General features: G+C 43.0%; 1 protein-coding gene across 1 annotated transcript in view; it reads right to left on the bottom strand.

Moving 5' to 3' along the window:
* FLT1 (fms-related tyrosine kinase 1) overlaps positions 1 to 27711 on the bottom strand; it is a 92471-nt gene that overhangs the window by 39642 nt on the left and 25118 nt on the right. The window contains exons 10-11 of the mRNA XM_010151778.1: positions 15177 to 15291; positions 6261 to 6369 (exon numbers count right to left, since the gene is read on the bottom strand). Coding sequence (XP_010150080.1) covers positions 6261 to 6369; positions 15177 to 15291 — 224 coding nt within the window. The remainder of the gene's footprint in view (positions 1 to 6260; positions 6370 to 15176; positions 15292 to 27711) is intronic.

Genomic DNA, 27711 nt, shown 5'->3' with positions numbered 1-27711 from the left:
TGGTCTCCCTGCTGAAGCCTCTAATCTTTCCTTTCATATGCTAGGCTCCAGCTATTCTTATGATTTGTCTTGGAGCTGCGAGACACTTGGGCTCAGACATCAGTTGGTGTAAACTAAAGTCACTCTTGGAAGTACTGAGTTTGTATAAATGCTATGCCAAGTTAAGACAGGCTGGGGCAAGGTACCAAAACCAGAATTATTTAAAGACAGCACAGTGGGACTGTGAAAAAAGAGAAAAATTCTGAACTCGGCTCCAGCTTGTGAACTGCATGACAGAAAATGAGTCTCAAGAGGACGGTAGAAAAATACTGCAGCTCAGCATGCTTCATTACATTTTCTTTCTGTTCATGAGTATTCAGACAAATTATGCCTATGTCTTAAAAATGCTTCAAATCCTGAGAAATTACAGAATCTGTGATTACACACCTAAGATCTCCCTTGGAACAGAGGTATTTACCCTCCATGCATCTAAAGCGTGTCAGCCACCCAAGAGGAGGGTAGAAATGGTACCCACTAGCCTGGGTAGCCAGCTGAGTGCAGGCAGCACGAGGATGAAGATCACTCTATTCCGACTGCTTGGCATGAAACACAGATGAATAATATTTCCACCTGAGAGAAATCAAGGATCATCGCACCAACCATTTACTAAGTGTAAACACAACTTAAGTTTTTGCAAGAATTATTCAGAGCAGATAGCCAGGCAGGAATAACTTAGCCCACAGCATAAAAAGTCATACTTGGAAAAAGTCACGTGTGCAGTTCATTGCAGTGTTACTGCAGCTTCCTCCACCTGGCGAGCGGCGCAGGCCTGCGGCAGTGCCGGCTGCCTCCACCTGGGGCTTATCCCTCCAGCGAGGGAGAGTTACGCCACTGACCTCAGTGAAAGTACAAGCAAGTTCCTGAGAGAAAGCACTTCCAAGTTTTACTCCTAGAATGCAACCTCTCTTCGTTTATTTGTAGCCAATATTCTGATAAAGTCATTTCCTTCTTCTCGGTCAAGTGACATCAACTTTGGCCATTTTCAATTGTTCTTTCACCACTAATTGCTACAGCACTTGGCTGTGGACTTGACTCAAAATCATAAGAATGGTTTTATCTTTCATAAAGGAGAATTATGCCTTCTTTTCTTGTCTCTTAGAGCGTGAACAGCTCAGCACCAACTTTCATTCAGTTCCATGCTTACCAATGTTGCTTTGGGTTTAATGTCACAGCAGCAGGGACATGTAAAGAGTAGATCTCCAGTGAATAATATGCCACACCTTCTTTCAGTAACCTCTTTCACTGATTGACCAATCCTCAGAAAGCTTATCCCTAAATACCCACAACACAAACTGAGCTGCTTTGCCTCCCCAGGGGGACAACGAACATGCTTGCTCACCTCTGCCTTTCAAACAAAGTTCTGCCTGTTGCAAGTCTGGCATCAGCTACTCCCTTTAGATCCCCTTTTCCACACTAAGCCCTGACTGTTAAAGACAGGGTAAAAACGAGCTCCTGCAAGTCCTGGATTGAAATTTTCACTGATTGTAAATGCCTTCCAGCGAGAGGCCTGGTTTCTGTTGGTTGAACTCATTGTGCCCTGGCAGTGAGAGAAAAGCGTGTGCCTGTCACCAGCTCAAAGATCAGCCTAACGGAGGCAGTGACACTAACAGGTTGGATATTAAAGCCTGTGTGTTGAATTGCTCCTCTTGCATTTCATTGAGATCCTCCTTTTTCCTCTCTCCAGCAAACAAAACTGTAAGAAAAACTTTAAATTTAGTAAACTCATCTATGAGTGGCTATCATCAGCATACTTTTTGATATGTAAGGGCACATGGTGCGAGATTCTGCTCTCAGTTAAGAACATGTTGACTAGGAGTGCTACTAAGATGAAACCTTTGCATACAGGGGCCACAGAATATTTAGCCTACGCCATCAAAACATAGACATCTACTTGAATACGGTTGTTCTGTGTATGGACAAAAGTTTACAGCCCATGGCACCTCCAGAGGGCAATGCAACCTGTTGCCTTAAGCTGAGTCGAATTTCAGAGATCCTGATTCCTTACACTTCACTATGAAATGATCCTACATGACCAGCTTAGGCTTAGATACCTGACTTTAAGGCTTAAGTTCGACAAAGTGAATTCTATGCTTGATTTTGGTAAAAAGCATTAAATTCAGACACACTTATACCCAATCAAGGGACCAAGTTTTGACTGTGGATGAGTATTTGGATCAAAGAAATTGTTGCATCTTACTCACTGTACATCTCAAGTTGTTCTGGTATGTGTTGGGAAAACCAGGATATGGGTCTGAAATACTGGTAATTTTTGGCTTTTGCAGATGCCAGTACTCAGCAAAAACTAGGAAGAGCCAAGCAAAACTTTTGAGATTAAACTAAAGATCCCCTGGGACTGAGGCAAATGCACTATTTTTAACCTAAAAGGGTAGCGTGCCAACAGAATAATATAGTTGCAACTACTTCCATGTTGTCAGGTCTGGAGCTCTTCCTAGATGTGCGTTCTGTGAAGGAAGACTATTTTCTGAATAAATCTAGGGACCAAAGTAAAATGCACAGGATTCCAAGTGAATCATTTGTTTAAAGGCTATGAACCCCCTAATATATGACACCTCTCACCAATTGTTACAGACTCAGGCTAGCTGAATAACGTGGCTGGGAATAATGTAAAAGGGTTTTATTTACTTGAGTGATTTGAAGCTTCCTGTGGAAATAGCTCCCAGGTTTCCTGATGGAAGATTTTGTTTATCTTTGCCAAGCACCATCAGGAATCTCAAAATAAAATGCGCTTAGTGACATTGGGAAACCAGGGAGATAAGGCAGAGCTGTTCCTGTTTCACCCTCTGTAATTACAAACACACCCATGGGCCTGCTGTGTGCCAGCAAAACAGCCCAAAATGGAGGGAAAGGGGCAGGCTGGAGGGAAGGGGCAGGCTGGAGGGAAGGGGGCTACCACAGTTAAATTTGGCATAAAGTTAATGTTACAGACTGTTTCCATATCAGTGAGCAGAAGAGCTTTCAGAAATCACCTTTCCGCATTGCTTTTATATAAGACTGTGAAGCTACTTTTCTGCCCTGAACAAAGGTTTACTTTTAGAAATAAATCAGTGTGACAACACCTCAAAAATGTACATTTGACAGGGGCCATAGGAAAGGAAATGTACAGCAAAGCCCATGGACTTCATGTCCTACACCCTCAGGCACAGTGTATAAAGGCATACCACCCTCAAACCTCCCAGAAACACATACGCATGTTGCACTTCAAGCCCAGAAATAATGAGATTTACAATAGCCTAAGAAAGGGCTTGTTCTTACTGGGTCCTCTCTGCTATACCTTCTTGTACTTATTTCCTCAACTCCATGTTTCCCTAAAGGGGTGGAACATGCCACTGCAAACTAGGGTTTCTGGGTCAACCTCTGCCTTCCCACCACCTTTCCTACAGTTTCTGCCCAAGGAAAAGAGATTCCTCACACCACCACAGCTGCTTCACTGGAGCAAATGTGTTTTCTAATCCCCAGGACAAGTCCTGAAGGAGACTGCCTCCAAGGAAAGGGATTCTTCCTGTTCAGGACAGGCTTTGTCTCCATCTGCTCTTTGTGGTCCTTTCTGGCTTGTCCCTTTTACAGAGGGCAGCAGCTCCTCTTCCTACAAGAGATTGATACCTGCTTAGACACTTATCCTACACTTAGTTCTGTGTGGTTCAGGCTGGCTTCATACGGCGCCAGCAGACAAAACAACATAAGATAAACTAGCCCCAGGCTGTCACACGAGACCTGAAGTATTGGTTTTGGACTCCTCAGAAGGAAATACTTTGCAGTGTCCTGTTCACATCCATCAGCATTTAGGGCTCTCGGTTTTTTATTCCCACAATGTGTTTTTCAGCAAATGCTGGATGCATTTGTTTCACTGACATGAAGCACGGGCTGTTACCCAGCCAGAGCAGTTTGGTCCCAGCCCGATGGAGGAGAATTATGATTACACCGTGTGAGCCCAACTGATGCGCTCTGTGCGCAAACCAGAAGAATGAGCCTAACTTGATTTTTGTAAGGACAAAACAGCAGCATTGTTTGAACAAATTGCCTTCAGTCGGTGCCACTGCACGTCAGTGGATGATCAGGACTTTCCATGTCACACAATTAAAGTGCTCAGCTCCAGGAACTCAGAGGACAAATACATTTCAACTCACCACCCTATATAGAAAGTTTGCCACCAGTCAAGATACTAAGAATTTCCAAGCCATAATAAAGCAGCCACTCCTCTTTCTGAACACCAGCCAATACAAGGGCCTTCAAAGGAAAGTCATAATATTCTGCATGTTCTCATGCAAACTTTGGTATGAAGAAGAGGAATTTCCTTCTATCTCTGATCAAGATCTTAAAATGAGAGATCTAAAGTAGGGAAACAAAACTCCATCATGTCATGGCACTAAAATATCCGAAATCACCATCAAAACTATGAAAGAGAGATTTGGGAACAGTGAATGGGGCTCATCCAACTTCAGTTTCATTTGCTTTCAGGATCTTCCATGGGACATTTTGAAGACTGAGGAGTAAGAACCTGAGAAGGCCAAATCCAGTATCTTGCACATTAAAAGAGCAACAGCCTAAGTGAGTGACTCTGAGTGACTGCTCAGTTACATGTGAAGTCCCCATGCAAAGCTGAGAATACAGCTCCACTGGCACATTAATCCATGGAGAACTGTGTGTCATTGTTTAGCTTTCTGTCCAAGCAGACACAGTGTAAGGATAGGGACGAAAGCAAAACTGTGATTTGAGAGTGGGGACAGCGGTCATCTTCAAGGTGGCAAGTGTTCTTGTCACGTCCATCAATAGCACGTGGAGATGTCCTTGTTTCTGTATTTTAACAAACAACCTGCCAGTGTGTCACTTATCTGTTTGTACTTCAATAACTACTCCTCATGCTTGTTACCAGTTTTCTATATTTATACATAATTGGCACTTTCTGAATGTGGAAGTGCATTACTACAGCTAGTCAGAATATTTAAAAAATATAAATTTTGGTCCACACAATTGGGAGGGGGATATTTTTCAAAGAAGTTTTCTTTCTTTTTTTTTAACCAAATCTAGTGACTGTGTGTCTCCTCTCTTTCGATATTTCTTAGTATAGTACCAGAATGAGTTTCACTAAAATCACTCATCAGAGTGATAAGCAAGAGAATGAAAACAAAAACAGTGAACAACACTGTTAACAAAATTAAACAAGAAACAACAAAATTAAACAAGATATATTAAAATTATTTTCCTCTTTCAGCTTCAAGATTATGATTTTGGGATTAAAGTATCAGAATATTTTACCCTTTTTGTCTCTTCTCATATTTTGGAATGAATTTCCTGACCTGAATTTAATGACCTACACTGAAAATTGTCATCAGCCTAAGTGCTCTATCAACTACCACTTTGTTAACAAACCCAAAATAACATCTTTCACCAGAAAACAAATCCTTTGTTATGGCATCTGCAGGCATTATGCTGCTAAATCACGCAGTAGTTATTCTCAGCAACTCACTATTTGTTTGTTTGGGGTTTTTTTTTCAGTAATTCCTGCAATCAAATATTTAATCATTTGTTTCTGGACCTGCAAACACTTGCATACACTTAGTCATGGAAACATAACTGGAAACATACTCATATGTGCAGCTAACACATTGAGTCTTCTCAGTGCCGTGGCCCAAATGACATCCAAGGTTGTCTTTCCCAGAAGAAGGAACAAAACTCTGCAGTTTATACCCTGCCACTTTTCTTTCTGCAAGTTGCCATAGTCCCTGTGAGGGGCTGCCCACGTACCCCCGACATCAATCCTCTGGTACCACGCTGCCTGCAGACGCTGGCACAACGCTGTGAGATCCCCTGGCTGGGAGCAGGATGAGGCTGCAGACACCATCAGTGTCACACATGAAATTGGCTTACTGGTGCATGAAAGCATAGTGGAATTTCACTTGGGGAATGATTGCAGAGGCTAGGTGATTTAAGAGGGGGAATTACAGGTTTCTGTATCTGTGAGCAATTTGTGTCATGGTGGGATACCTGATGGAGGGATGAGTGATTCACCAAATCTGGTGAAATTCTTAGAAATCCAGACCAGCTGCTGTGAAAAAGGATCAGCCAAAACCATGGTATGACTTTACAGGTGCACACTCTACAACAATTCTCAAACTGTAGTTTATGAAAAAGCCACGTCAGCCTAACAGTTACAATCCCAAGACCAGGAAACACGTTTGGCTCTGGTGCGGACTAGATCTTACCTGTTACGATAAAGCTGACATTTCTTTCGGCTTTTCCCACTTTATTGGATGCCACACAGCTGTAGATCCCAGAAGACTTCGTTTCAGCTACAACGAGAGTGCTAGCAGTCTGCGAAAGAAAGAAGAGGTTTAGCTCTCGCTGGATCAGGAACTCGGTTAAAGTTTCTTTCCTTTTTATCCCAAGTCACTGCTGGCAGTCCCATGATTCAGTCTCTCCATCCATTCAGTGACGGACACTACTGGGGCTTTTTAGAGGAGATGTCACCATATACAGTTTTGGAAAGGATAGAAGAATAACAGAAAACTAGGTCCTTGGGAGACCCTTATATTATCAGAGACATCATAACCAAAAATCTTTGAATATGTCTTTCAGGTTGATTTATCTGTTGCTGATGATGTAATGATAAGATACAAAACATGAAGCGTGGCACAAGGTGGGTCATCCGAGGAGATGAGCAGCCTATAGGGTAGCCAGACTGCAAAGAGAATAGGTGAGGAATGCCTCAGGCACTTGGATAATGCTGGGAAAAACATAGCTTTGTTTGGCTCTAAATGCATTTGATTTCTCTTCCATTTTCTCAAGTAAGTGTCAGGTGAGAAAGGACAGGGGCAAAAGTGATGTTTACTCATCCTCATTTGGAATATTTCCCCTTCTTGGACTTAATATATCTATTATTATATTGTATTCTATCATCATCCTAAGAAGTTCAGCAGACAAAGTATTGTCACAAAGTCATATGACTTGTAAGACGAGACCTTGGAAGGCCAGGGATCAACAACACCTGATGTGCCTTTAGAAAAATAAAAACCATTGTAGTAATACGACTTACACCTTCACAGCGACGGAAAGCTAACTGCTTGGGCACTAAATGAAAGAAGGAAGTTATACACAAACAACTGAGGCATCATCAGATATGGGGCTGAGACATGGAGCAGGCACATGGATCCCAGCAGTGGGGTGTGCTCTCAGGTACAGCTCAGTAGCTTAATTACCCATCTTTCTGTCTCCATTTTACTTCTTCTGTCAAACATGCGCTGGCTGGAGTTAGAGGCAGAGCTGGGCCAGTGCCGAAAGGAAATTGTGTGGCCACAGAATCCTGTTGTTTGGAATTATTTGGCTTTTCTAACAACCTTCAAAATAATTTTTGTGCAATTAATACATTCTTTCAAGTCTGCCTGGTTGGTGGAGTCCAGAGACAAGCACAAGATGGTGAGTCGGTAATAAATAAGGACCAGTTATCTACCTTTCTACATAAACACCAACTGAACACTTGCGCTGCTTCTGTGTCTCTTGCTCAGAGACTTCATGGCTATCCCCAAACTCCTTTTTTGAACCCCTAAATAATACGGGTCTTCTGGCTTCCCAAAACATTCTTCAGTAGAAAGAGTCTACTACTTATCCTACTCCTTGAGCAAACACAGTGGAGTCAAGTTATTTGATTTTGGCTTATTTGTTTTAGAAAACTGCCCTATGGCAAGTTCAAGACTACAAGTGATGCCAACAGCATGTCTACCCTGTTAAGCTGTCTCAGTGGTCAGCTACCTGTCTGCTAAGAAACTACATCCCATTCCTAGAGTTTTTCTAACCTGCCTTTCTGTCTTTTGAAAGACGCTCAGTAATACCAGATAAATAATTACAGCCCTTAAAAAGAAATCGTCCTGGTTTTGCTAAATTCAGTAGGCTGACCTCTACAGATTCCTAACTATAAAGCATGGGTCCAGCCCTGTCTATATTTTGTCATTCTCTTTGAATTCCTTCCAGTTTTTAAACATAATTTTGTGAAGTGTAGACACAGCGCCCAGCAGCAGGATTCCTGCAGCCGTTTTATCAACATTAACTCAGAATAGAAGGAAGTCCCATAACATCTGCCAGAGGCTAACGTGGGTGGTTAAAACCCACTTCTGCCATCCCAGACTTTCCACCACAAAATCAGCCTTTTTAACGTTAGTTGGTATTCCCTCATAGCCCAGGTAGGAACAGTGACCTAAAATGCACAGTGAAGGAGAATGAAGCTCTTAGTTTCTGACTCCAGCACACCTGTCTTTATCCTACTACACCCAGAACCAGAGCATTTCTCAGCTTGAAAAATACATGTCAGTTAGTCCTCCCACAATCACTCCAATGGTTTGGAAACTCTTTTTTTGTACTATCAAACTGTATTTTGTCCTGACATTACCAAGTATTAGTTTTTAATGAAAAATTGTTCACCCTACCTGAGATTTACTGCTTCAGGCCACTATGATGTGATTATTACTCTTATTACAATGAGGATGGCGCATGCAGGTACACTTCAGCAGTGCGACCAGTTACTGACTGGGGTGGTTGTAGGTTATGCCATTTCTTGCATATTCAGTGACCCTAGAGAACATTCCTCAGCACTGGAATTCAGTAATTTAAACTGAATGCTTTTCCCCAGCGTCGTTTTGGTTTTGACCAACTTGCACCATCCCAAATACTCCTCTAGCACGGGACAAGGATCACTCCCACCAGGCGACTTCCACACAACCAACGTCTTTTGGAGGGTAAGGGAGGTACATGTTATGAACACAGGCCTTAGTGCCAGAAAGCAGTCACTGGTCTGTTTACTTGACTAAGGCAGAGAAAGCCATAGTGTCTAGGAAAAAGCAAGACTGACTTTGCCACAGAACAGAATATTTTAGAGACAACACGTCTCTGCATAAATCTTTTAGCTTATAAATTAGTCATAAGGATAAGATAACATCTCTTTAAATAGTTTGTGAGCCCTCCAGTGGTGCAGTCTGTGTTCTGCATTGTGGATGCCAGCCAAAACCAACCACTGAAGCAGTGTGTACAAAACTAAGCCTGGCATGTTTTTGTTTATTGAGCAATTGTGGCTGTTTGTGGTCAGTCTTGGTTCCTCTGCACAGCTATTGCCGCAGAAGGAGCAAGAGCAAAAGTTCTCGCAGCCTTGTATCGTCTGGCTTTGCAACAGAGACAGAGAGTTTCAGGCCCTGAATTTGCACCCATGGTATATACAGAAAGTCTGAATTCAGTTGCTGTGATCAGACAGCACAGGGGAAATACTTTCTGGCACACATCATCTGTCCACAAACCCCATTTGCCACCAAAGCTTTGATCTTTTATTCCTCCTCCTCTGCACCCACCATCTCAGCTGATGCACTACGCCACAGGCTCATCTCGAAGCCAGGGGCTGGGGAAGTAAATCCCATACTGCTGCTACTTCTGCCAGCAAATGAAAGAGCCATAAAGCAGAAATCCTGAGAGATGGAAGGGGAATTCACAGATTTCTTCGTGGTGGAAACTGATGAGGAAAAGACAGGGCGGCGGAAAGAGAGCGCAAAGCAACTGGCGTGATCGTTGTGATTGGAGTCAAGGTGGGCGAGTCTGTCCCCTGAAGGGTCTGCTTGAATTTCTCTTGTCTCAAAGCAGCTCAGATAGAAGATTCCCACTGCTCCAGCTGATGGCAGAAAAGCAAAAGGAGGTTGCAGAAGTGGTTGGTAAATTGACTCCTGACTCGTAGAATGCCTCTGCAGACACAGGCATAAGCATGCTCCAACCAGAGACCGCTGTGCTAACTCCTCTACACTGTCCACACATTTGGAAAACAAAACACTGTCCTTTCAGCATTGAGCAAGTTAGTGCAAATCTACTAAATACTGTTGATTCCCTCCTGGTAATAATTTTAAGAAAACATATTTGTTAAAGAAAAAAAGGGAAAAAAATGAAAATATGCTCTCCTCACCCCCTTGGATATATCGTTGGCTAAAGGAATATTATTTAGGAAGAAACATTTTCAAATATTGGCAGCACACCATTGAAATGTTCTGCTTATACCAAAAACATATGATCTGCATGCCCCACATGTTGGCGAGGAGCATCACCGCCAAACATCTGGACAACATGCTTCCCCTTCAGGACCACCACAGAAGAAACACCAAGATACCTTCAACAGCAGGACACGAACACGCATAGAAGAGCACCTCCGTCCCCTGGGTCAGACAGCCAAGTCACTGCTGTTAGCAAGCAGAGCTGCAGTGTCTCTCTGCACCCTGTGTTGTCCAGCTCCCATAGGCCGTGAGACTCACTGCACCCAGCTGACTCACGAGGGCATCGCTCTGCAGACAGCTATACCTCAGGCATCCCCTGCCCTCCTTCCCGGGGCGTAGGCAGAGTGAGGCAGTGCCTGATTCATGCCCACTTCACACACCGAGGGAGGGATGGGTTTCAGGAGCTGATGGAGCTGCAGAGGCACGTGCCAAGTTCTCCTAGTTTTAATCTCACCCAGGGCTAGGCTTAGCTGGCACCACCTGGAGATCTGTTTAAAAGTGTTGACAGCGATTCTAGTAGCACTCAGGAGGGTCCCAAGAGAAGTTATGATGTGCTGAAAGAGAGGCAAGCTACGCTCCCACTGCTATCTTTAGCCTGGCTCCATAGGACAGTTGCATTGTGTCTCTGTCCATCTGTCTACCAGTATCCTCTCCTCCCCTGCGCCCTCACTAATTTTTGAACCCATTGCTCAGTTTCAACCAAAATTGACAGACAACTCAAAGCTCCTAAGATCTCATGCATTTCATGGAAACCAGCTGTTGGGTAGAGGAGAAAGATCAAAAAGTGTGCTAAACAGCTTTCTCTTTCTGCTTTGGGTTCCAGATGGCCCATCAGCACAGACGTACTGACCAGACAGCTGGCATGTTTAGGGACTGAGAACAGACACAACACATGCTTCCTCATCTCATCAGTAATGATGGGATGTGGAAGAGAGCTGGAGGTTTAGGGGTTGGCATGGAAGATGCAGGAGGGATGGACCCGTCCTATTTTGCATGGTCACACCTTATCAGTCATGTCCATGAAGGACTGACTCTTCTATCTAGCACTCCCCCTTTATGTTGGAGGGTCACAGTTTTCAACACTACCCACAGTCAGCACGTGTCAGGTTGACCCACCATTACCAGCCAAATCAGAGATGGACAGGCGAGCCTAGGTTTCGTCTTGCAGAATCCTGTCATTGCTTTCCATTTTCTCTGAAGTCAAGTAGCTTTGTCACTCACAAGGGATGGGACCACTAAAAATTTGTCTCAGTAAGATATTTATGCAGTGGAAAACAAGGCCATATATATATACACACAGACATACATACATATATGAATGATAAACCACAACTTCATGCATTACTATTCTTTATACACAGCACCTGGAGGCGTGCACTGTGACACAGACCCTGCTTTCATGGTTCCTGTTATTGTCAGTGGCACCCCAACATTTGCTAGCAGCAGAGGGATGGGGCAGCCAGGGACCTTCTGTTCCCTTTCAGGTTCTCAAGAATGTGGCTCTAGTAGGTTATTTCCCCAAAACAAGGGGGCTTGCACGACCCTCTCTCACTTTTCTCTGCACTCAACTGTCCTCGTGTCTATTGTCTCCTTCCCTTGGATTTATCATCCTTTCTTTTAGACCAACACCTTGTACCTTCTCACCTGAACTCGCTGTCTTAGTCTCTCCTGTGCATAACCATGCCCAGAATCTTTGTCCACCTCCCTTGCATATCCCTGTCCCTTGCTCTCCTCTACAAGGAGTGCTGACTCCTTCTTTCAAAGCTGTTGATAAAGCAGTGTGTTTCTGCACACACAGGAGGGAACATACCCCATATGTATGCACTGACACCAACAAATACACCAGCTCTTCATAGCTCATCATTGCAGATCATTCACAGATTGACATTTTCATGAACACTGATCATACTAATAATAGTAATAATCAGCATTAGACCTGATTTATACTTAGCAGTTAGCTTTAGCTAGGAACACCAAGAAGTGATGGTTTTTACAGGCTGAATGACAGAAGGGTGTCTGTGACCTGTTCACATGATAAGCCTAAGAATAGTCCAACTTTGTAGGAACTCATTGAAATGTCCAACAAAATGAGAATGACAACTTTGGGTGGAGGAATCAAATGACTTCAAGAATTGTCTTATAATTAAGTATTATGGCTGATGTTACAAAGTTCTTCCATCATACCACTCGTGTTTCTCAATGTCTGTTTAGAGAGGCTTCAACGGAAATGTTACTAAAACACTGTTGTTGTCACCGTTTCTCTGCCACCAAAGGAATAATGTAGCACAGTCTTCCTGCATTACTATAACCATACAGACAGAGTGTTTCAGGTTTTTCTAACTTAAAAAATATACTTGTGGCTACCTTGATAACCACAGACAAATAAACAACCTGTGAAACACAGTTGAAAAGCTGAACTGGAGGGACTCGGATGTTGCACATACAGGAAATGGGTGGAACTGGCAGAATGTCTTTAAGCAAGGTGAAAACAGCTACCTTAATTGCTAAAAGAAACCTTTTGACCATTCCTTGGACATCTCTTCCCTTGATTACAATACTCTCATCCTGTGGTCACCCCTATTTCTCCTTTCATGCTAACCCAAATGTGCAACTTTTTGAGTTTCTTCATCCATTTCCTACTGTTTTGTCTCCTATGTCTTTGTTGTTTCCATTGAGCTTTGAGATTGTTTTTACCATGCATGCTATGCCTGGATGTGGAAGTGGGGTAGACACTGTTTAGATAGCAGGGATCCATTGATGTTGAAGTGCCTCAGAGAGCTGCTCTTAGCTGTTTGCAGTAGCAGAACTGCTCACAGTAGCAGTCCATCGGAGCCAGACACTTGTGATGACGTGCTGTATTCAGTGAGCTCAGTGCTATTAACAGCCTTACAATATCCAGGCAGATGAGGAAGGGTTTTGTCTGAACTGCGTCCCTTTGAGTTTGCTCTGGGAGACCAAGAATGACTCTTGGATTGTAAAGAGTGAAAAGCTACAGACTCCCAGAAAAAAAAAAAAAAAAATCCTGGATGCTCTAGAGCAGCTGTGTGTGCACAAATCATGCAACTCACATCTTGGCCAGGAACTCGGGCTTAGAGAGCATTTTCTACTTAACAATAGCAATCCATCTGTGCTTGAAAAGCTATGGAAGAGCATCAGAAATGAAGAAACCTTAGAAAAGCTGTGAAAAAGTGGAGCAAGAGATTGTTTCACTAACATTCTCTTCCCCATAGGGACCAGGAGGAATAACACAAGGCATAGTAGACCTTTCTCAGAAAAATTAAACAGTATGAAGACAAGGAATACCAAGCAGAACCACTAAATTTCACTGCAAAAATTTCCATGTAATACATGCAAAGACCATGCCTTAGTTAATTTCTGGGCACATTCATTAAAAGGGCTGCTTGCCAAAGACTTCAAACAAAACCTGCAGTTCTGCCCCAAGGACCCATTATTAGCATCTTCCCCCGGGGAGGAATTTATTTGCCGTTGACTGGAAGTTGCTTTGACATTTCAGCCACTCCTCTTCCGCTGTCTCCAAAATGCATGTCACATAAAAAGAATGAGATCTGGTATTAGACAGCTCCTTCTGCACCCTGTGAGCAGGTGAGACTCCAACCATCACAAGGCTAGATTCTTTCTGGAAAATAACTGGTTCTCATCATCTTCTGTTCATCATTCCACCTTTGGAATGTGTTCCTGTGCCTGATATGATTTCCCTTTCCTCCTTCAAATCCCTCCTTGTGTCTCATTTTTCATGTGCTTTCCTACGATAGTCTCCCCTGGGAAGCCATTTGCTCCCATCTTTGCCTTGATATTTAAGCACGTAGAGATGGCCAGCTAAATAGAGCAAATGCCTCACTGGGATCCAGCCCATTCCCATGCGCTGGAATGGTGCCACGAACACCTGTGGGACTTTCTAAATAATACAACAGCAGGAGAAATACAACAGCAGGAGAAAATGCAGTCCCAGGCCTGATTCTTGGCTGCACACAAAGCGCTATTTATTCTGTGGTCTGTGAAAGGGCTCTAACATGAGAGTAATTACAGTTTATATCCATTTTCACATGCAGAAGACTGAAGACAGACGTCAAGAAAAGGAGACCTATATCCCTGGTGCCCTTAGAATTAAAAAACCCCAACATTTCACTGTCTTTAGAAATGACAGTCCTAGAATAATATAGGTTTTAAAATTTATAATCTCTTCAGCTACTATTGCTGCAAACAAAACCAGTCCATGAAACCAGATGCAGTGACAGTGGCATGGTGTTTTGTGTCTTCACCTGAGCTCCTCCATAGTGCAGGCTACCCAACCACACCAAATCAGTCTCATGACTGACCCAGGGAAGTGCAGTTGTTTTAGGGCATCCTTTAGGAAAACATCTTAAGTTGAAGGTTTTAACTGATGGAGAATCCTCCATGTCCCTTGGCAAGTTAATCTCATTGGTTTTCTCTCCCACCAACAGGCAACAGGCCTACTTGTCCTTCAGAAGTGCCTGCATCTCTCCATGGTCCATAAAGGGATGCCTGACTTGGACTAGACACAACATTTAGACAATTAATGCAGCTGGAATGAATCCCACCGTACCGTGTCTGACTGAGATCTCTCTTAAACTTTGTTTCTGTAATCTGGAGTCATTTGGCCCTTTAAATTTTTTATTGCAAGAAAAGACCTGGTCATCTAATAATCTAGGACCACATCTGTGAATAAACTCTCTAATGAGAATAAATTGTTTAATTCTCATAGGAAAAAACAACAGGAAATTGTGCAATGTCACAAAATGAAGCAAAGATGGCCTGGAACCCTGCCCCTGTACTCCTGAGGTGCCCTAAGATACTACAGAGTTAAGAAAGCAGATATGTTGAGTCTCACTGGTACATTCTCCTGGAATGTCACTTACCTTAATATGACTGCATGCAGAAATAAGTACACCTCTGCATCTCAGCAGATAAATACAAACTCTGGAAGGTTTTTGCATGTATGCAGCACTTCAGATCTGAACAACATAAGAATGCTGGCTTCTTCACTGTTCCCTTGATAGTGCCTTTACAGTGCCTTTTCAACACACACTGTCAGACAGAAAGGTTATCTGCTCTTAGGAATCATACCTTATTTTTGCCCTCTATTACAGCTGTTCGCTCAGTGATGCTCTGGATCCTGTTTCCTATGTTGCTGCCAGCTTTCACGATGAAAGATCCTTCCGTATAAGAGCAAAAGCCGTGCCTGAAGACAACAAAAATTGAAGTATTATTGATTTGGTGATAGACTGAAACGTTCAACGCATAAGACAAAGTAATTCATCTGGAAACAGTGATCAGTCATGGAAACTGCAGGTGCTGTGATGACCAGGCAAGTATAGTTACTTTTCATAAAATCTTGAGGTTTTGGAGCCTGGTGATGGGATCCACTTCCACAACCCCTCCTTGAATAGTAGCTCTCTGGAGACAATGTTAACATTTAACCCACTGTGGACTGGGAGGTCAGAATTTACAAACTGAGCCTAAGTATAGGGCTGTGCAAGACCAACATCCCACCTCCAACGCTCCTGTTTTCAGCCATTGCCATGGTTCAGACTTGGCTTCGAGCATAAGTTCGTATTATTTTCAGCATTAAATTCAAGACAAGTTACATTTGTTTCAACATCCATTCCATAATGTATTGGATGTTTCACTATGTTATCATTTTACTTTTTGTAATTACGAAAGATGATGCATTTCTGAGTGTTTTCTTCAGTTCAGTTTACAAAATGGCAAAATACCAGTACTGGGATTCAATGATTACAAGACAGACAGTAAAAATAAGCCTAATCCTGCAAATTCACAAAACAAAGTTAAACAAAACTATACCTAATTGCCAAATGGATTTAAATGTTCATGTAATCTGAAAAAAAAATCAAACTCATGTTAATGAATGGAAATCTCAGGGAAAAAATGTTTTTTTCCTTATGCAACAAATTGGCTTCTAATCAGAACATTCAGGTGTGGTCATGGTAGAGCTAATTTCTTTCCCAAAGCCTAATTTGGTACACATGGAAATAAACACATTGGAATGCTTCTTAAATGCTGCATGTCCCTATTCTTCTTTGAGGATATCCAATTTTGCTTTTCATCCAAATTTTACTTGTTGCTTGTTCAATTCCAGCTTCAACAGTAGAGCTTAACCCTTCAGCAGGGTCATGCTCCTTCAAATACGATATGTTCCTTTGATCTTCGTGGATTTGGAAGATAATGACTGTAATATCTGTAATCAAATAGTTCTGACAAGTATATCAGTTGTTTGGAGAAATGACCCTTAAAGCCCGTTGACTGGATAACGGTATGTGATGCAATCCTGACCAAAGAATGAGGTTCATTTCCCTTCAGCTAACTGTGCAGTTGGTTTAAACTTTGTGTTGTTTATAATATCAATGGTATGCTAACTTTACGTACTTAATTGTTCAGCTTTGCATCGAACTGGATGGTGTCTTTGCAGATATTACAGCTTGAAGAAATGATGATACATAAACTGACTTGGGTTGTAATCATTAGCACAGATGTATGATTATCTGCCCAAATTTCTTAACATGCAGTGAGAGGCTCAGTGAGCTGAAAAAGCCAAAAACCAGGAGCAGGCTGTGGCTATTCACGCATGGAGAGAGGACAGGGAGTAAAGAGCATGTCAAGATTTCCCTATCTTTCTTCCAGATTCTGGTTTAAAAGCCAACTTGTAATACATGGTTGTTGAGGCCAGGGTGAATGAAAGACAGCTGCATTAAGACAGTTGATGCATTCAAATGGGAAAAAGTGGTTAAAATTGTTCAGAAAGGTATATGCCATTTACTTTGCAGATTGAATCCTTTAAGGAGTCTGGTTATGTAACAAGACTAGGTTGCAGAGACATAATAATGGTAAGCTGATAATATTTCCAGGCCACAGCATGTATCAGCTCTTATTTTATGATGCCAGTAGTGTAGGCACACAAACAGGCAGTATCAAAGGCACATCCTTGTGACTGGATATTCGGGCAATCTCTGTATAGGAAGATGGAGAACCCAAAATCTCATTTCATCCATACTAAAAAAAAACTTGAAAAATTTTCATCCTTTCAAACATGTGGAAACTGATATCTTTCCTCACATAATGAATTTATGCTTCTTTGTCATAATGCTGAAAATTTGTGCTCTTCACTACAGAAGACCTTACAGAGACACACATTTTGGTAAAGGACAGAAAGGTACAATGCATATTCAGAAACAGCTTCTGCAGCTCTGAAAGGCATCTCTAATCTCTCTTCTTGCAGCTCTGGAGCCTCCAGGCTTAGTTATAATAATAATTCCTCATAATTCCTTGAAAAAGAGTGTATATATTTACATTGCCATGTGTTAGGAATGAGGACAGTGTTATGTATTTGTTGATGCTTAGTACAATGGGGTGCTGATTACTCATTAATACCATAATACAAACCACCAGCATAATTGCAATAACATCACAGTAACAAGAAAAACACATGTAAAACACTAGATGAAATATTAGCCCTGGAGGAACATATGTGAATTCTACTGACTTCACATACCATACTATCTCCAAACTGATGATTACAATGTTAATGCAATTATAGTAGAAAATTGAGTACACTTAATAGCTGTTGTCCATGGTTTTAATAAAAAAAGGAGTCACAATCAATCTGAGAGCACATTATCCAACAGCGCACGGTACCCTGCGGGAGATGTGAGTACTGTCGTACGCACCACTTCGGCTCCACCGTCTAGTGAATCAGCAAACGTACAAATCAGTTGCAGCGTGGCTGCCAGGCAAAGCCTAGGACAGGACTCAGACCCATCCCTTTGCGTGCAGAACCAGATGCTTTCTCTCCTCAGCTGCCAAACGCTCTCACTGTAACCTCAAATACACTAACACAGCTTAAGGACAGAGGACACAAGCCACCTCCAGTCTCCTGAGCCGGTTGCTCACGTTAGTCCTCGGCCATCCTTCCTCTTGCTGCTGCCAACGGTGCCACGTGAAGTCACTGCTTAAGCCAGCAGCATCGTGTAGAGATAGGGAAGGGGCACATGGGAGTAATTAAGAGCCCTGCCTCCTAACCTGACTTCAGCTTCTAACAACAGGCATTTTGTAACAGAAAGAGAAAGGGTTCTGCTGAACTTACATGCAGTCATCAAACCAAATGTTTGTGTTAAGTACAGATGCTTGGAAAGAAGGGGAGAAAAACGAAAATATAAAAAATTACTGTGGTTGGAACCAAAATACACAATCATCTTCCCGTTAATTCAATTGATGTTTCATTGCCTGTGTCCTCAGATAACATCAGCTACATATTTTTATGCTTTGTAAAGAAATTACAACTTACTACAAACTATGCACTCAGTAAAATAGCAAGGGTATCCTATTTGTAGCAAGAACTGCCTGTGTTTGCAGGGAAATCCCACTGAACTTTGGGTATCTGAATCTTACTCCGCATATCTCCGGAGCGCATGAATTCCTGAAATGTTTTGTTGTGGGATGAGCCTCATTGCTTTGCATCTTCAGGAAAGCTTACAGCAGGGTTACCGCCAGGTTAATGAAAAAGCACACTGTGTGCACAGAGACTGATAAACAAGCTGATATCTGCCAGCACATTTCTAAGCGCTTCTTACACCTGCTTCCCCGCAGAGCCTTTCACGTCCCTACTTTGTGGGCGCAACTGCGCACGTGTAAAGAGCCTATATAATAAATGCCAAGGGCTGTATGTACAAATATATGTTTATAAACATAATGCAACCTCAAAGCAAAGGGGATCAGACTCTGGTGTCTCAGTAGGGCACTGGGAGCAGCAGAGCACTCAGGTTCCTCAGCCCCTGAGTAGATTTTTTCCATGTGCCTGCGTGCGTGCTCGCATGCGCGCTGCCTGTGTGCGCACAAACACCCACACGCACAGGCACGCTTCGTCCTTTGTGCCGAGAGCCGGAGAAATGGGCTATTCCTTTGTAAAAACAGAAGCTGCTCATTGTCCTGCGGGTTCTGAGAGAAGCCCGGCAGGAGGGGCGAGAGTGACTCTGCTGTAGCCGGGGGCCAGGGGAATCTGTACGGTGTGGGGTGAGCTCTGACGCCAGACCTGCTCACTGCCCTTAGCTTTGGGAATTTACACTTCTTTGGAAGGGCTGTGGGGAGGTTTATGAAACCAGGAGTAAGTTCAGCTTTATAAAAGGCCTGTGATGTGCGGAGCTGGCACCGGTGGGGGCCCTAAAGAAGTGGTCTGGGGGAGGGGAGCCAGCCTGCTTCTCAAGAATACATCAAGCCCTTGAGGAAGCAGAGTGTGCCATGTTTGAAGATGCAAAGATAATCACAGTGCTGGGAACCGTCTTGTGTAGCGGAGGAAGCCAAACAACAAGAGGAAAGCAGCATATGCTCCTGATTTCGCACAGGAAGCTAGCAGCACCTCCTGCCAAAGTGAGATAAGAAAACTCCCATGGCCTATTCTGGACAAGGCCATGGTTATCAACCTTAGCTTCATACTGTCCTCACTCTGCTCCACAGCCCGCTCCCTTTCCTAATGAGTTTCAGAGCCCTCACCGCTATTAGCATACAGCATGCCAAGCACAATAGCGTGGTATATTTATAACTATCGACAGGGAAAAGTTTCCAGGGTAAGAGTGTACTTCATGTCATCTTGATGTATTTCACTGCAATCAAACTACAAACCAGCTCCAAGCTGAAGTCCTGCCTATGAAACTACTGATCTCAGAAGAAAAGTGGTTTTGTTGTCACCCCAGTGATGTATAGTAGAGCATAGGGGCTGAGGTAAAGGATTTGTCTACTTATTCACAGGACAGATTGGACTCCCTGTATGACTGACAGTCTTAAATGAAAGCCCAGCTTGTGTCTTGGCTCATCTTTGCCATCCTGGAGACAGTTCTGAAATGTGCAGTTCAAGTAGTACAGTGACAAATATCAGCAGAAGAGCTTTGACCCCCATATCTGTTGGAAAAATACTCATCTTCTGTCTTCTCATCTTCTCTCTCCCAAATCTTCCTGTGTGATACCAGAGGCCATTGCAATCCTGTAACATCCAGTTCCATTCTCTAAGCATTCCTCTCGGAAAAGCCACTGGCAGCCTCAAACACTTTTGTGTTTACCAAGGTAGCAGTTGGCAATTGCACCAGTACTAGGAGCAAGAAAAAGCCATCCTGTCACTTATGGTGGCCATTGTTGAGAGTAACTAATGACAGACACAATGTTTTTCTCATCATCTGTCCTTTTTTTTAGGACAGCAATCAATTCCTAGCTGCATCGAGGCATAGTTATTAAAAATTCAAGTTGGGCTGGCTTGCATCTTGCAAAAGGCAGTGATGATGACTCTAACTCTAAGACAGGAACTCTGGAAATTCCTGGAATTATAAAGAATATATAGGAAATGTTTCTATCTTGGAAGTTATCAGAAAAATCTGAATGACATGGGCCTTGCCTGCTCTGTGCCTTGGCATCCAGAGCCATGCAATCGATAGCGCGAAGCTGGTGTAGCCACGTGTCCTGAGGAATATTGAGTTGATTTGAGGCAGGAAACAGAGAGGGAAAGTAGTAGCAGGGAGCTGGTACAGGTTGTGAAACATATTTAATGGGAGTGGAGGGGGAAGAACGTGTGCTGGCCTCCTGCCAGCATGCTCTGCAAGCTTTGGCTGTAACGCTATAATGCGCTTGTCCTTTAAGGAGTTATGGTCCAAGCATTCCCACTCAAGGTAAAAAAATAATGGGTTAGAGGTCGAAATGCAAGCCCCACTGCATTCAGTGGTAAAGACACAGCCAGCTGGGAGTTCATCCCAAGCACCTTCCCTGATACATGCAGTCAGACGGAGTACATGGGTTAGTGGGGCTAGGAGGAAATCTTCTACAAATAGTAGGAGCTGGATACAGTTTACATCGTATATTGCAGGGTTTTTTATTTATATTTATTTAGGAGCATAGCAAGGAATGCCAGACAAGAAGTCCTGGTGAGAGTGGTGCAAGTTCCTTCCTTGCATGTCTCATTCTCAGCCCTTCGCCTCTCTGCTTTCACTGTCACTGGTCCCTACTGCTGCCATGTCAACACTTGCCCACTAAGAAGAGCTGGAACATCACCAACCCTTCACATTTCAAAAACGCTCATGACTCCCAGACAACAGCAACTGTCCATCACCACTCCTCACCCTCGGTCTCCGGTGTAGGAGTAGGCTTGTGACCAAGTACACTGCACTGAAAAGTCATTCATTACTGAGCTGTAGGGTGGCTGGAGGATCCCTCAGTGGCCTCAGTGCATTAGGACGGGTTGAGGCTCTGGTGCACTGCTCAGTTGCTAGAGTGAGGACTGAGATTTCTGTTTCATAGGATGCTCTGTAGCCCCATTAAGGGGGATACTTAGAGGAAAAGTGCATTCTCTAGGGGAGATCCCTGATGTCCTGAATGTCTCATCCTCTGGTAAGCATCTTTGAAAACAATAAATTATATGGCATTCATGGTCTTGTTGCACATCTCCATGGCTCTATGGAAAAAGAAAGTGTTTGACAGCTGCATGCTGCCTTTCCTGCTATTATCTACATGCAACCAGATAAATGGATAGTGTTTCCCTTTCATAGTCACCCTTTCCAAACATTATGGCTTGCCCTGAACTACCTCAGTATGCTACAACAGAAAGCAGATTGATCTAAACTATCTCAAAAAACGCAGTAAGGTCAACAGCAGTCTTACCTATCCCGCCTTGCAACCCTTCATCAGACCATGCTCGCATGCATTTCCACAGGAAAAAAATCACTTCTACACACCTGAGCACCATGCAACACCAGATATTCACAACCAAAAATGCAAATGTCTGAGGCTGAAGGTCATCAAAAAACACATTTTGCTTCCAACTTCTTTGCCAGTACTTAAGACCCCTGGCCACCAGAGAACATATCATCATTTGAAAGTAATTTTTCAGTTTTTTACACAACCTGAGTTAACCTGAAATTTTCTTACCTTGAGTTTGTTATCAGATAAACATATTTTGCATCTTGGCCCTCTGTTTCCTGCTTCACACTGCTTAGCATTCTTCATTGACACAGAATACCATCACATTTCAACCAATCCTTCCTTCCTTCCTTCTTGTCCACCTCCTTTCCCTCCTTTGCTAGACTGTAATCACTCTCACATCCCATGCAGTCACTGTGACTCAGTCTCCACTTTCTCTGTCCGAGAGTGCCAACCATGTCCTCCACAGAGGAGCTGAAAGCTGGCTGGAGCTGCAGACTTATCACTCAGAGCATGAGATTTCCACAAGCACCTAGAACTTCTTGCTGGGAAAAAGTGTTTTAGTTTTATAGTCTGTGTTGTACTGAAAGGAAGATGTGTTTTGTGATTTGGTTGAGCAGTCAGAAACCTAAAGACAAAGACCATGAAACCTCTACATGCAATGTCCACTCTTTCTGTTTCTTCTATTTCCAAATAAGTTTATATATAAAGTCCAAGATATTGTTCAGACCCTTCTAGCATAAGTTATCTTCAATGCACAAGTCACTCGTAACAGCTCACTCAACTTCTAGACATGATCGCACATCTATAACCTTCCAAGATCCACCTTCCTTCTCACAATACAGAAATTCCCTTCCCTTCCTTTGCTGTTCTGACTAGATCCTGTTGGCTTTACAAAGGGGTAACTCTTTAGTAATTTATTTACATAGTCCTTAATATGCCTTTTCTTGCTGACGAGCTGGAAGCGCAGCTACCACCCTTTATTTTCCAGTGATCAGCAGAGGAGATGAAAGAGCTATTGCAGCACGGAGGTGGTGTTTTTCAAGGTGGCTTGTTTTCAGCTTTGTTGCAAGTAGGGGTCTGACAGCAACTCTGGGCTGACTGGAGTGAGGGACTGGAAGTGCAGGCAGAAAACTAGGAAGAGATGAGAAAGAATGGAGGGAAACATTTTTAAGGAGAGAGGGGAGTTGATTAGAGGGAAAACAGGAAGAGAAAATACTGACACATGTGGATATAAGACCAAGGATCCATCTACCCCATATCCTGTCTCAACAATGACCATAAGCAGATGGTTGGGGATGAGTAAGAACAGGACTAACTTCAGATACTTCCTCCTAATACTCCCCCAGTCACCAATTATTATCAGCTCGAGAGCTTCCCGCAACAGAGGCTGTTTCTATGCTTCAGTGGATTTCTCTTCCAAGACTTTGTGCAAACTTTTCAAAGCCCCAGAATCCTCTGGTGAGGAGTTTCACAGATCTGCTACCCACTGCATGAAGAGCAATCTCCTTTTTCTGTTCTGAATCCCGCTCCTCCTGCCTTCATTTAATGGCCACAACACCCCTACTTCTTGAACTGGAAAAAGACATACACAACTGATCCTCAGACATCTGTGTCTTTCACTCTGTTGTGTAGTCCCCCAGGTCACCTCTTTTTCCGTCTGCAGAGCCTTACCCTTCCTCCTCGTTCAGCCCTCACACATTCCTCTCATTCCCTGAAATTCCTTTGTTCCTTTTTGTTGCCCCTCCTGGTGTGTCTCCCAGTTTGTCCGTATCTTTGGAGATGAAAGGATCAAAAATGCTCATAGTATAAAAGATGCTGGTAATTTATGGATTTATGTGAAGTTACCATTTTGTTCTTTATTTCTTTCCTAGTAATTCCTAACACTTGATTAGTGTTACAAACCTCTGTAGCAGATCTCTCTTTGTGGTAGTGATGATCAGTCAACAGCCTTTTTACACTTGCATTTTACATGTGAAAGATTGTTTTCTCCTATGTACATCAGGCGTATTTATCTCAGTGGATTTCATCTGGCAGTTTATCACTCAGACACCCAGACTCATATTGTTCTGCATTTCTTCGCAATCAGCCCTTATCCTTACAAATCTGAATAACTCAGTATCACCAGCAAACCCTGTCACCTCCTTACCACCTTTTCCAGGTTATTTCTGAACATGTTGACAAGTACAGACCCCAGCACCAGCTCCTGAAAAACTTCACTGGTTGCCTCCCTACGCTGCAAGAACTGGCTGTTCCCTCTTAACCTCTATGTTTTAATGGAATATTTTTTTATGAGCATGGTCTTACTTCATACGCCGTGTCTGTTCAAAGCCTTCTGCAAAGGCTTTTTGAAAGGCGTACACGTAAGAGGAAAAAGGATGCTAACTAAAGTTTGTATATTTTTGTAAAAGGTGTACTCAATCCAGTAATAGTACTCCATTCATAATCACTCCTTAGCACACAAAGAGTTTGACCTGGTGCCTTCCTTTGGCCAAGAGCCTCTACTAGTGCAGAAGCACGTTTTTGGCTACGGGCTGGGATATCCCACTGGCTCCGACACCGGCAGCGTGCAGGGCCTCACTTACGACGTGCAGTCCCCACGTACAGCCTGTCACGCGCTTTATTGTCTATGGGCTGGACCAGAGTAAGAGATCAAGCAGTAACGCCCCACCACCTGCGTTACCCTTATGCGTTCTTCCTTAAGACTGTGTGTCCCTAGTAAAGCCAAGAGACCATCCTGTGAAGGCAACAAGAGTTAAAAAGAAACTAGGGTGAGAAAACAGGGAACAGCAAGTGGAAAAAAGAATGGGGGGCGAGGGTTAAAAGTATGATACCAAGCAGAGCACTCATGACTGTCTATTTGGGTGTTACTGTAGTCCACATGTTTAGGCTTGATCAATGACCAATTAAAAAAATCATTTGGATAACTTAATGCATTTTGATTTAAAGTATTTTGGAAATGGACTTGGAAAACTTTGAGTTACAGTGATTTGAAAACTAACAATTCCACAGTGTGAAAACTTAAGATTCTGGTTCAGCTAAGACCCATAGTGAAACCATTTACAGCTTACAGAATAAATTCATCAGTGTTCACTGTGTTACCCTGAGAACAGGCTGGGGCAAACTGTACTCAGTGTATAGCATGTATTTGTCAAGCTTATTCACCCTTATGGATATGCCAGGTCCAATTCATACGGCGTTTTGTAAGTAAAATATTAAAAAATATGTTTAAATTTCCAAAATACTGACTGAGGACAAGGATGCAGTCCTAATAGCTGTTTTCAGCGGGCTTGCTCTTGTCTCATGGTGGAAGTGCAGAATGAGATGCTTCAGCGCATTGTTTTTCCAGTCTGAAGCAGATCACATGCTATTTCACTTCTGTCTTTTGGCTTCAAATACTCTGCAAGTCTGCACTGCTGCAATGTACACTCATGTCTGTTCCTCTGCATTTTTGAAAGGTATGTGAAGAACACAGGGTCTGACTTTCATCCACGCTGATCTATTTCCCCAGCCATAGCAAAATAAGGGAATAAGCTAGCATTTTTTTTTCATGTGCCCATTTTAAGTACCTTTACATTACTAGACCACTGTAAGAGGATTTTCTTGTAATGAAGAGTGGAAGGCACAAAGGCCACCAGCCAGATCCTCAGTCAGTGTGAACGTCGGGCTGAGGATCTGGCCACATGTCAAATTAAACAAAAGCATTTTTGAACTACCTGTTTATTAATGGCATCTGACCTACTTTGACCAACTCTAAGGACTCAGACTTCCCCTTCCCGAAAATAGAAGGTGGCATGGGGAACAAAAACAGCCGCCATGGACAAACTAATGGGCATCAGTGTTTGCAGACATCCAACAATTAAATTTGGGTGGTTCAGTACATTTCTAATTAAGTACAATTAACATTTGTTCTTTACTTGTTCATTTTACATACCTCACTGATGTTCCAAATGTGGTTTCCCCTGATGATCTATCTGAGCACATCCTAATGATTCTGCTTTTCAATCCCTTATTAATACACTGACATAAACAATGCAGAAATGCAATTAGACTGCTATGCACACATGGCCTGCTTCCTCTTTCACTGAAGCTGGTGGGAGTCTGGCCATGCACTTTCATTACGCTAGCTCCAAGCTATCTATAGCTTTGCAGAAGTTTCAGGGAAAAACCTCTAGGTTTTGCCTTGCTGAGATCCACAACGCATTTCTCTTCCTCCCTGTGCAGTGCTGGAGAGCTATTTCTGTAGGAAATCATTCAAGTGGCCCTACCTTCACACCACAGACAAGCCTCAAAGGGAGGTAACATTCCCTTCTCATCACTGTGTTAAATCCACAGTGATTCCACTGAGGAGGATGGAGCCATGCTGAAGCATTACAAACGTCATGGTTTCCTGGGATTGGCTCTTTGGCAGCAGTACCAGCTTAGGCATTGCTGCTCAACCCCTTCTCCCTGCTGCCCATTTCTGTCCCCAGCTTCAGGTATTCAGCCCCTTCATTCCCAATCCCACCATTCAGGTGGTTTTACCACCAAGAAGGGTTCACATCCTGCCACTCTAAGTCAAGAGAATCAGGTACCAGTTTTTCCAGTGACTTTGGTTTCGTGGACATCTCCACAATACTGTCATGTTTCTCTTTCCATCATGCACACACACACGGAGAAAAATACCAAAAGCAAAAAAACTCACTGACTGATAAAACAGTAGGTTTGTAAAATAATAAACTGATACTCAGTTTGAGGCTAACCGAAACTGATATCTTAAGGAGAGAGGGAGGCAGTGAGGTGGTGGGAGACTTGGAAGACACAAGGTAAAATTTAGGTGTTGCAGTCTCAGAAGGGCTGATTGGTCAAACCTTGGGCAGAGTGCAATGAACTGCCCACATGGAAATGTCCAGAGAGAAAAACTTGCCCCAGACGACACTGTACAACTGCTGAGGAAACCAGTGCTTCTGCAGAGCAGTATCAATATCCCACGTGCCTTCCTTGGCCATTTCTGCCAGACCCATTTAAGATAAACACAAATCTGCTGAAGAGATTCAGGTCAAGAACCATTAACATCAAACTCGTTCCCGGCGTGCAGACTCTCCTTCTGCAGCCTCAGAGCTGATGAGTTTTAGGCGGAGCCCAGCCTGGCTGGCTCCAGAGACCCTCATCAAGCCCTGCTGCTAGCTGCCCCACAGCTGACAACCCAACCTGAGCAAAAATGATTCCAGAAAGAAGAATTCCAGGGAAGAAGCCAAGGAGGCTGATGGACACTGCAGGACAAGTGTCCCACAGGCTGTCTTCTGCTATATCCACTGAGCAACCGAGGGCTGCCCAGTAGGTGTCTGCTATAGAGCAGCAGAGTAAGCTGCAACAAGATAGCACTGGAAAAGAAGTTTCTCTGTCATTTAAGAATGACTAATCTTTAATTTTTTAATTGCATTTTATTTTTACTTTCCTTGTATCTTCTACTGTCTTTTACCTGCCATTTCTAAATTCACTAGTTCTGCATAAGCTTTAAAAAAACCCACAAAACTTCAATTTTTGGCCCAGTCAGGTTTTTTTGACTTTTCTATGTTTCCTTCCTATGGTGAACATTGGAAGAGATTCATACGACCTATCCATCTAGTTGGCTAGCTAGCTCACAAAAGGTTATATAGTGGCCACAAAGTTGGTTTAAGCAAAGTAATTTTAACAGATAATAAAGAACAGGGAATTTTAATTATGTTGGTCTCTCCACATTCCAAAAACTCAAATTTGTTGAGCAATTTTACAGCTTTTTTTTTTTAATTTGTTACCAGGAAACTATGGAAACTTTAATTTGTCTGGCCTCCTGTTACTGGCCTGAGTGACATAGGGAAGAGACTTATGCAAATCGTTTGTATTAATCACAAAGAATTAAAATATATCTGCATTTTATTTAAAAGCAATG

This window comes from Eurypyga helias, unplaced genomic scaffold, assembly GCF_000690775.1.
Source record: "Eurypyga helias isolate BGI_N326 unplaced genomic scaffold, ASM69077v1 scaffold9615, whole genome shotgun sequence".
NCBI lineage: Eukaryota > Metazoa > Chordata > Aves > Eurypygiformes > Eurypygidae > Eurypyga > Eurypyga helias.
The sequence above is the reverse complement of the archived record's forward strand: the minus strand, read 5'-3'. Positions and strand labels throughout refer to the sequence as shown.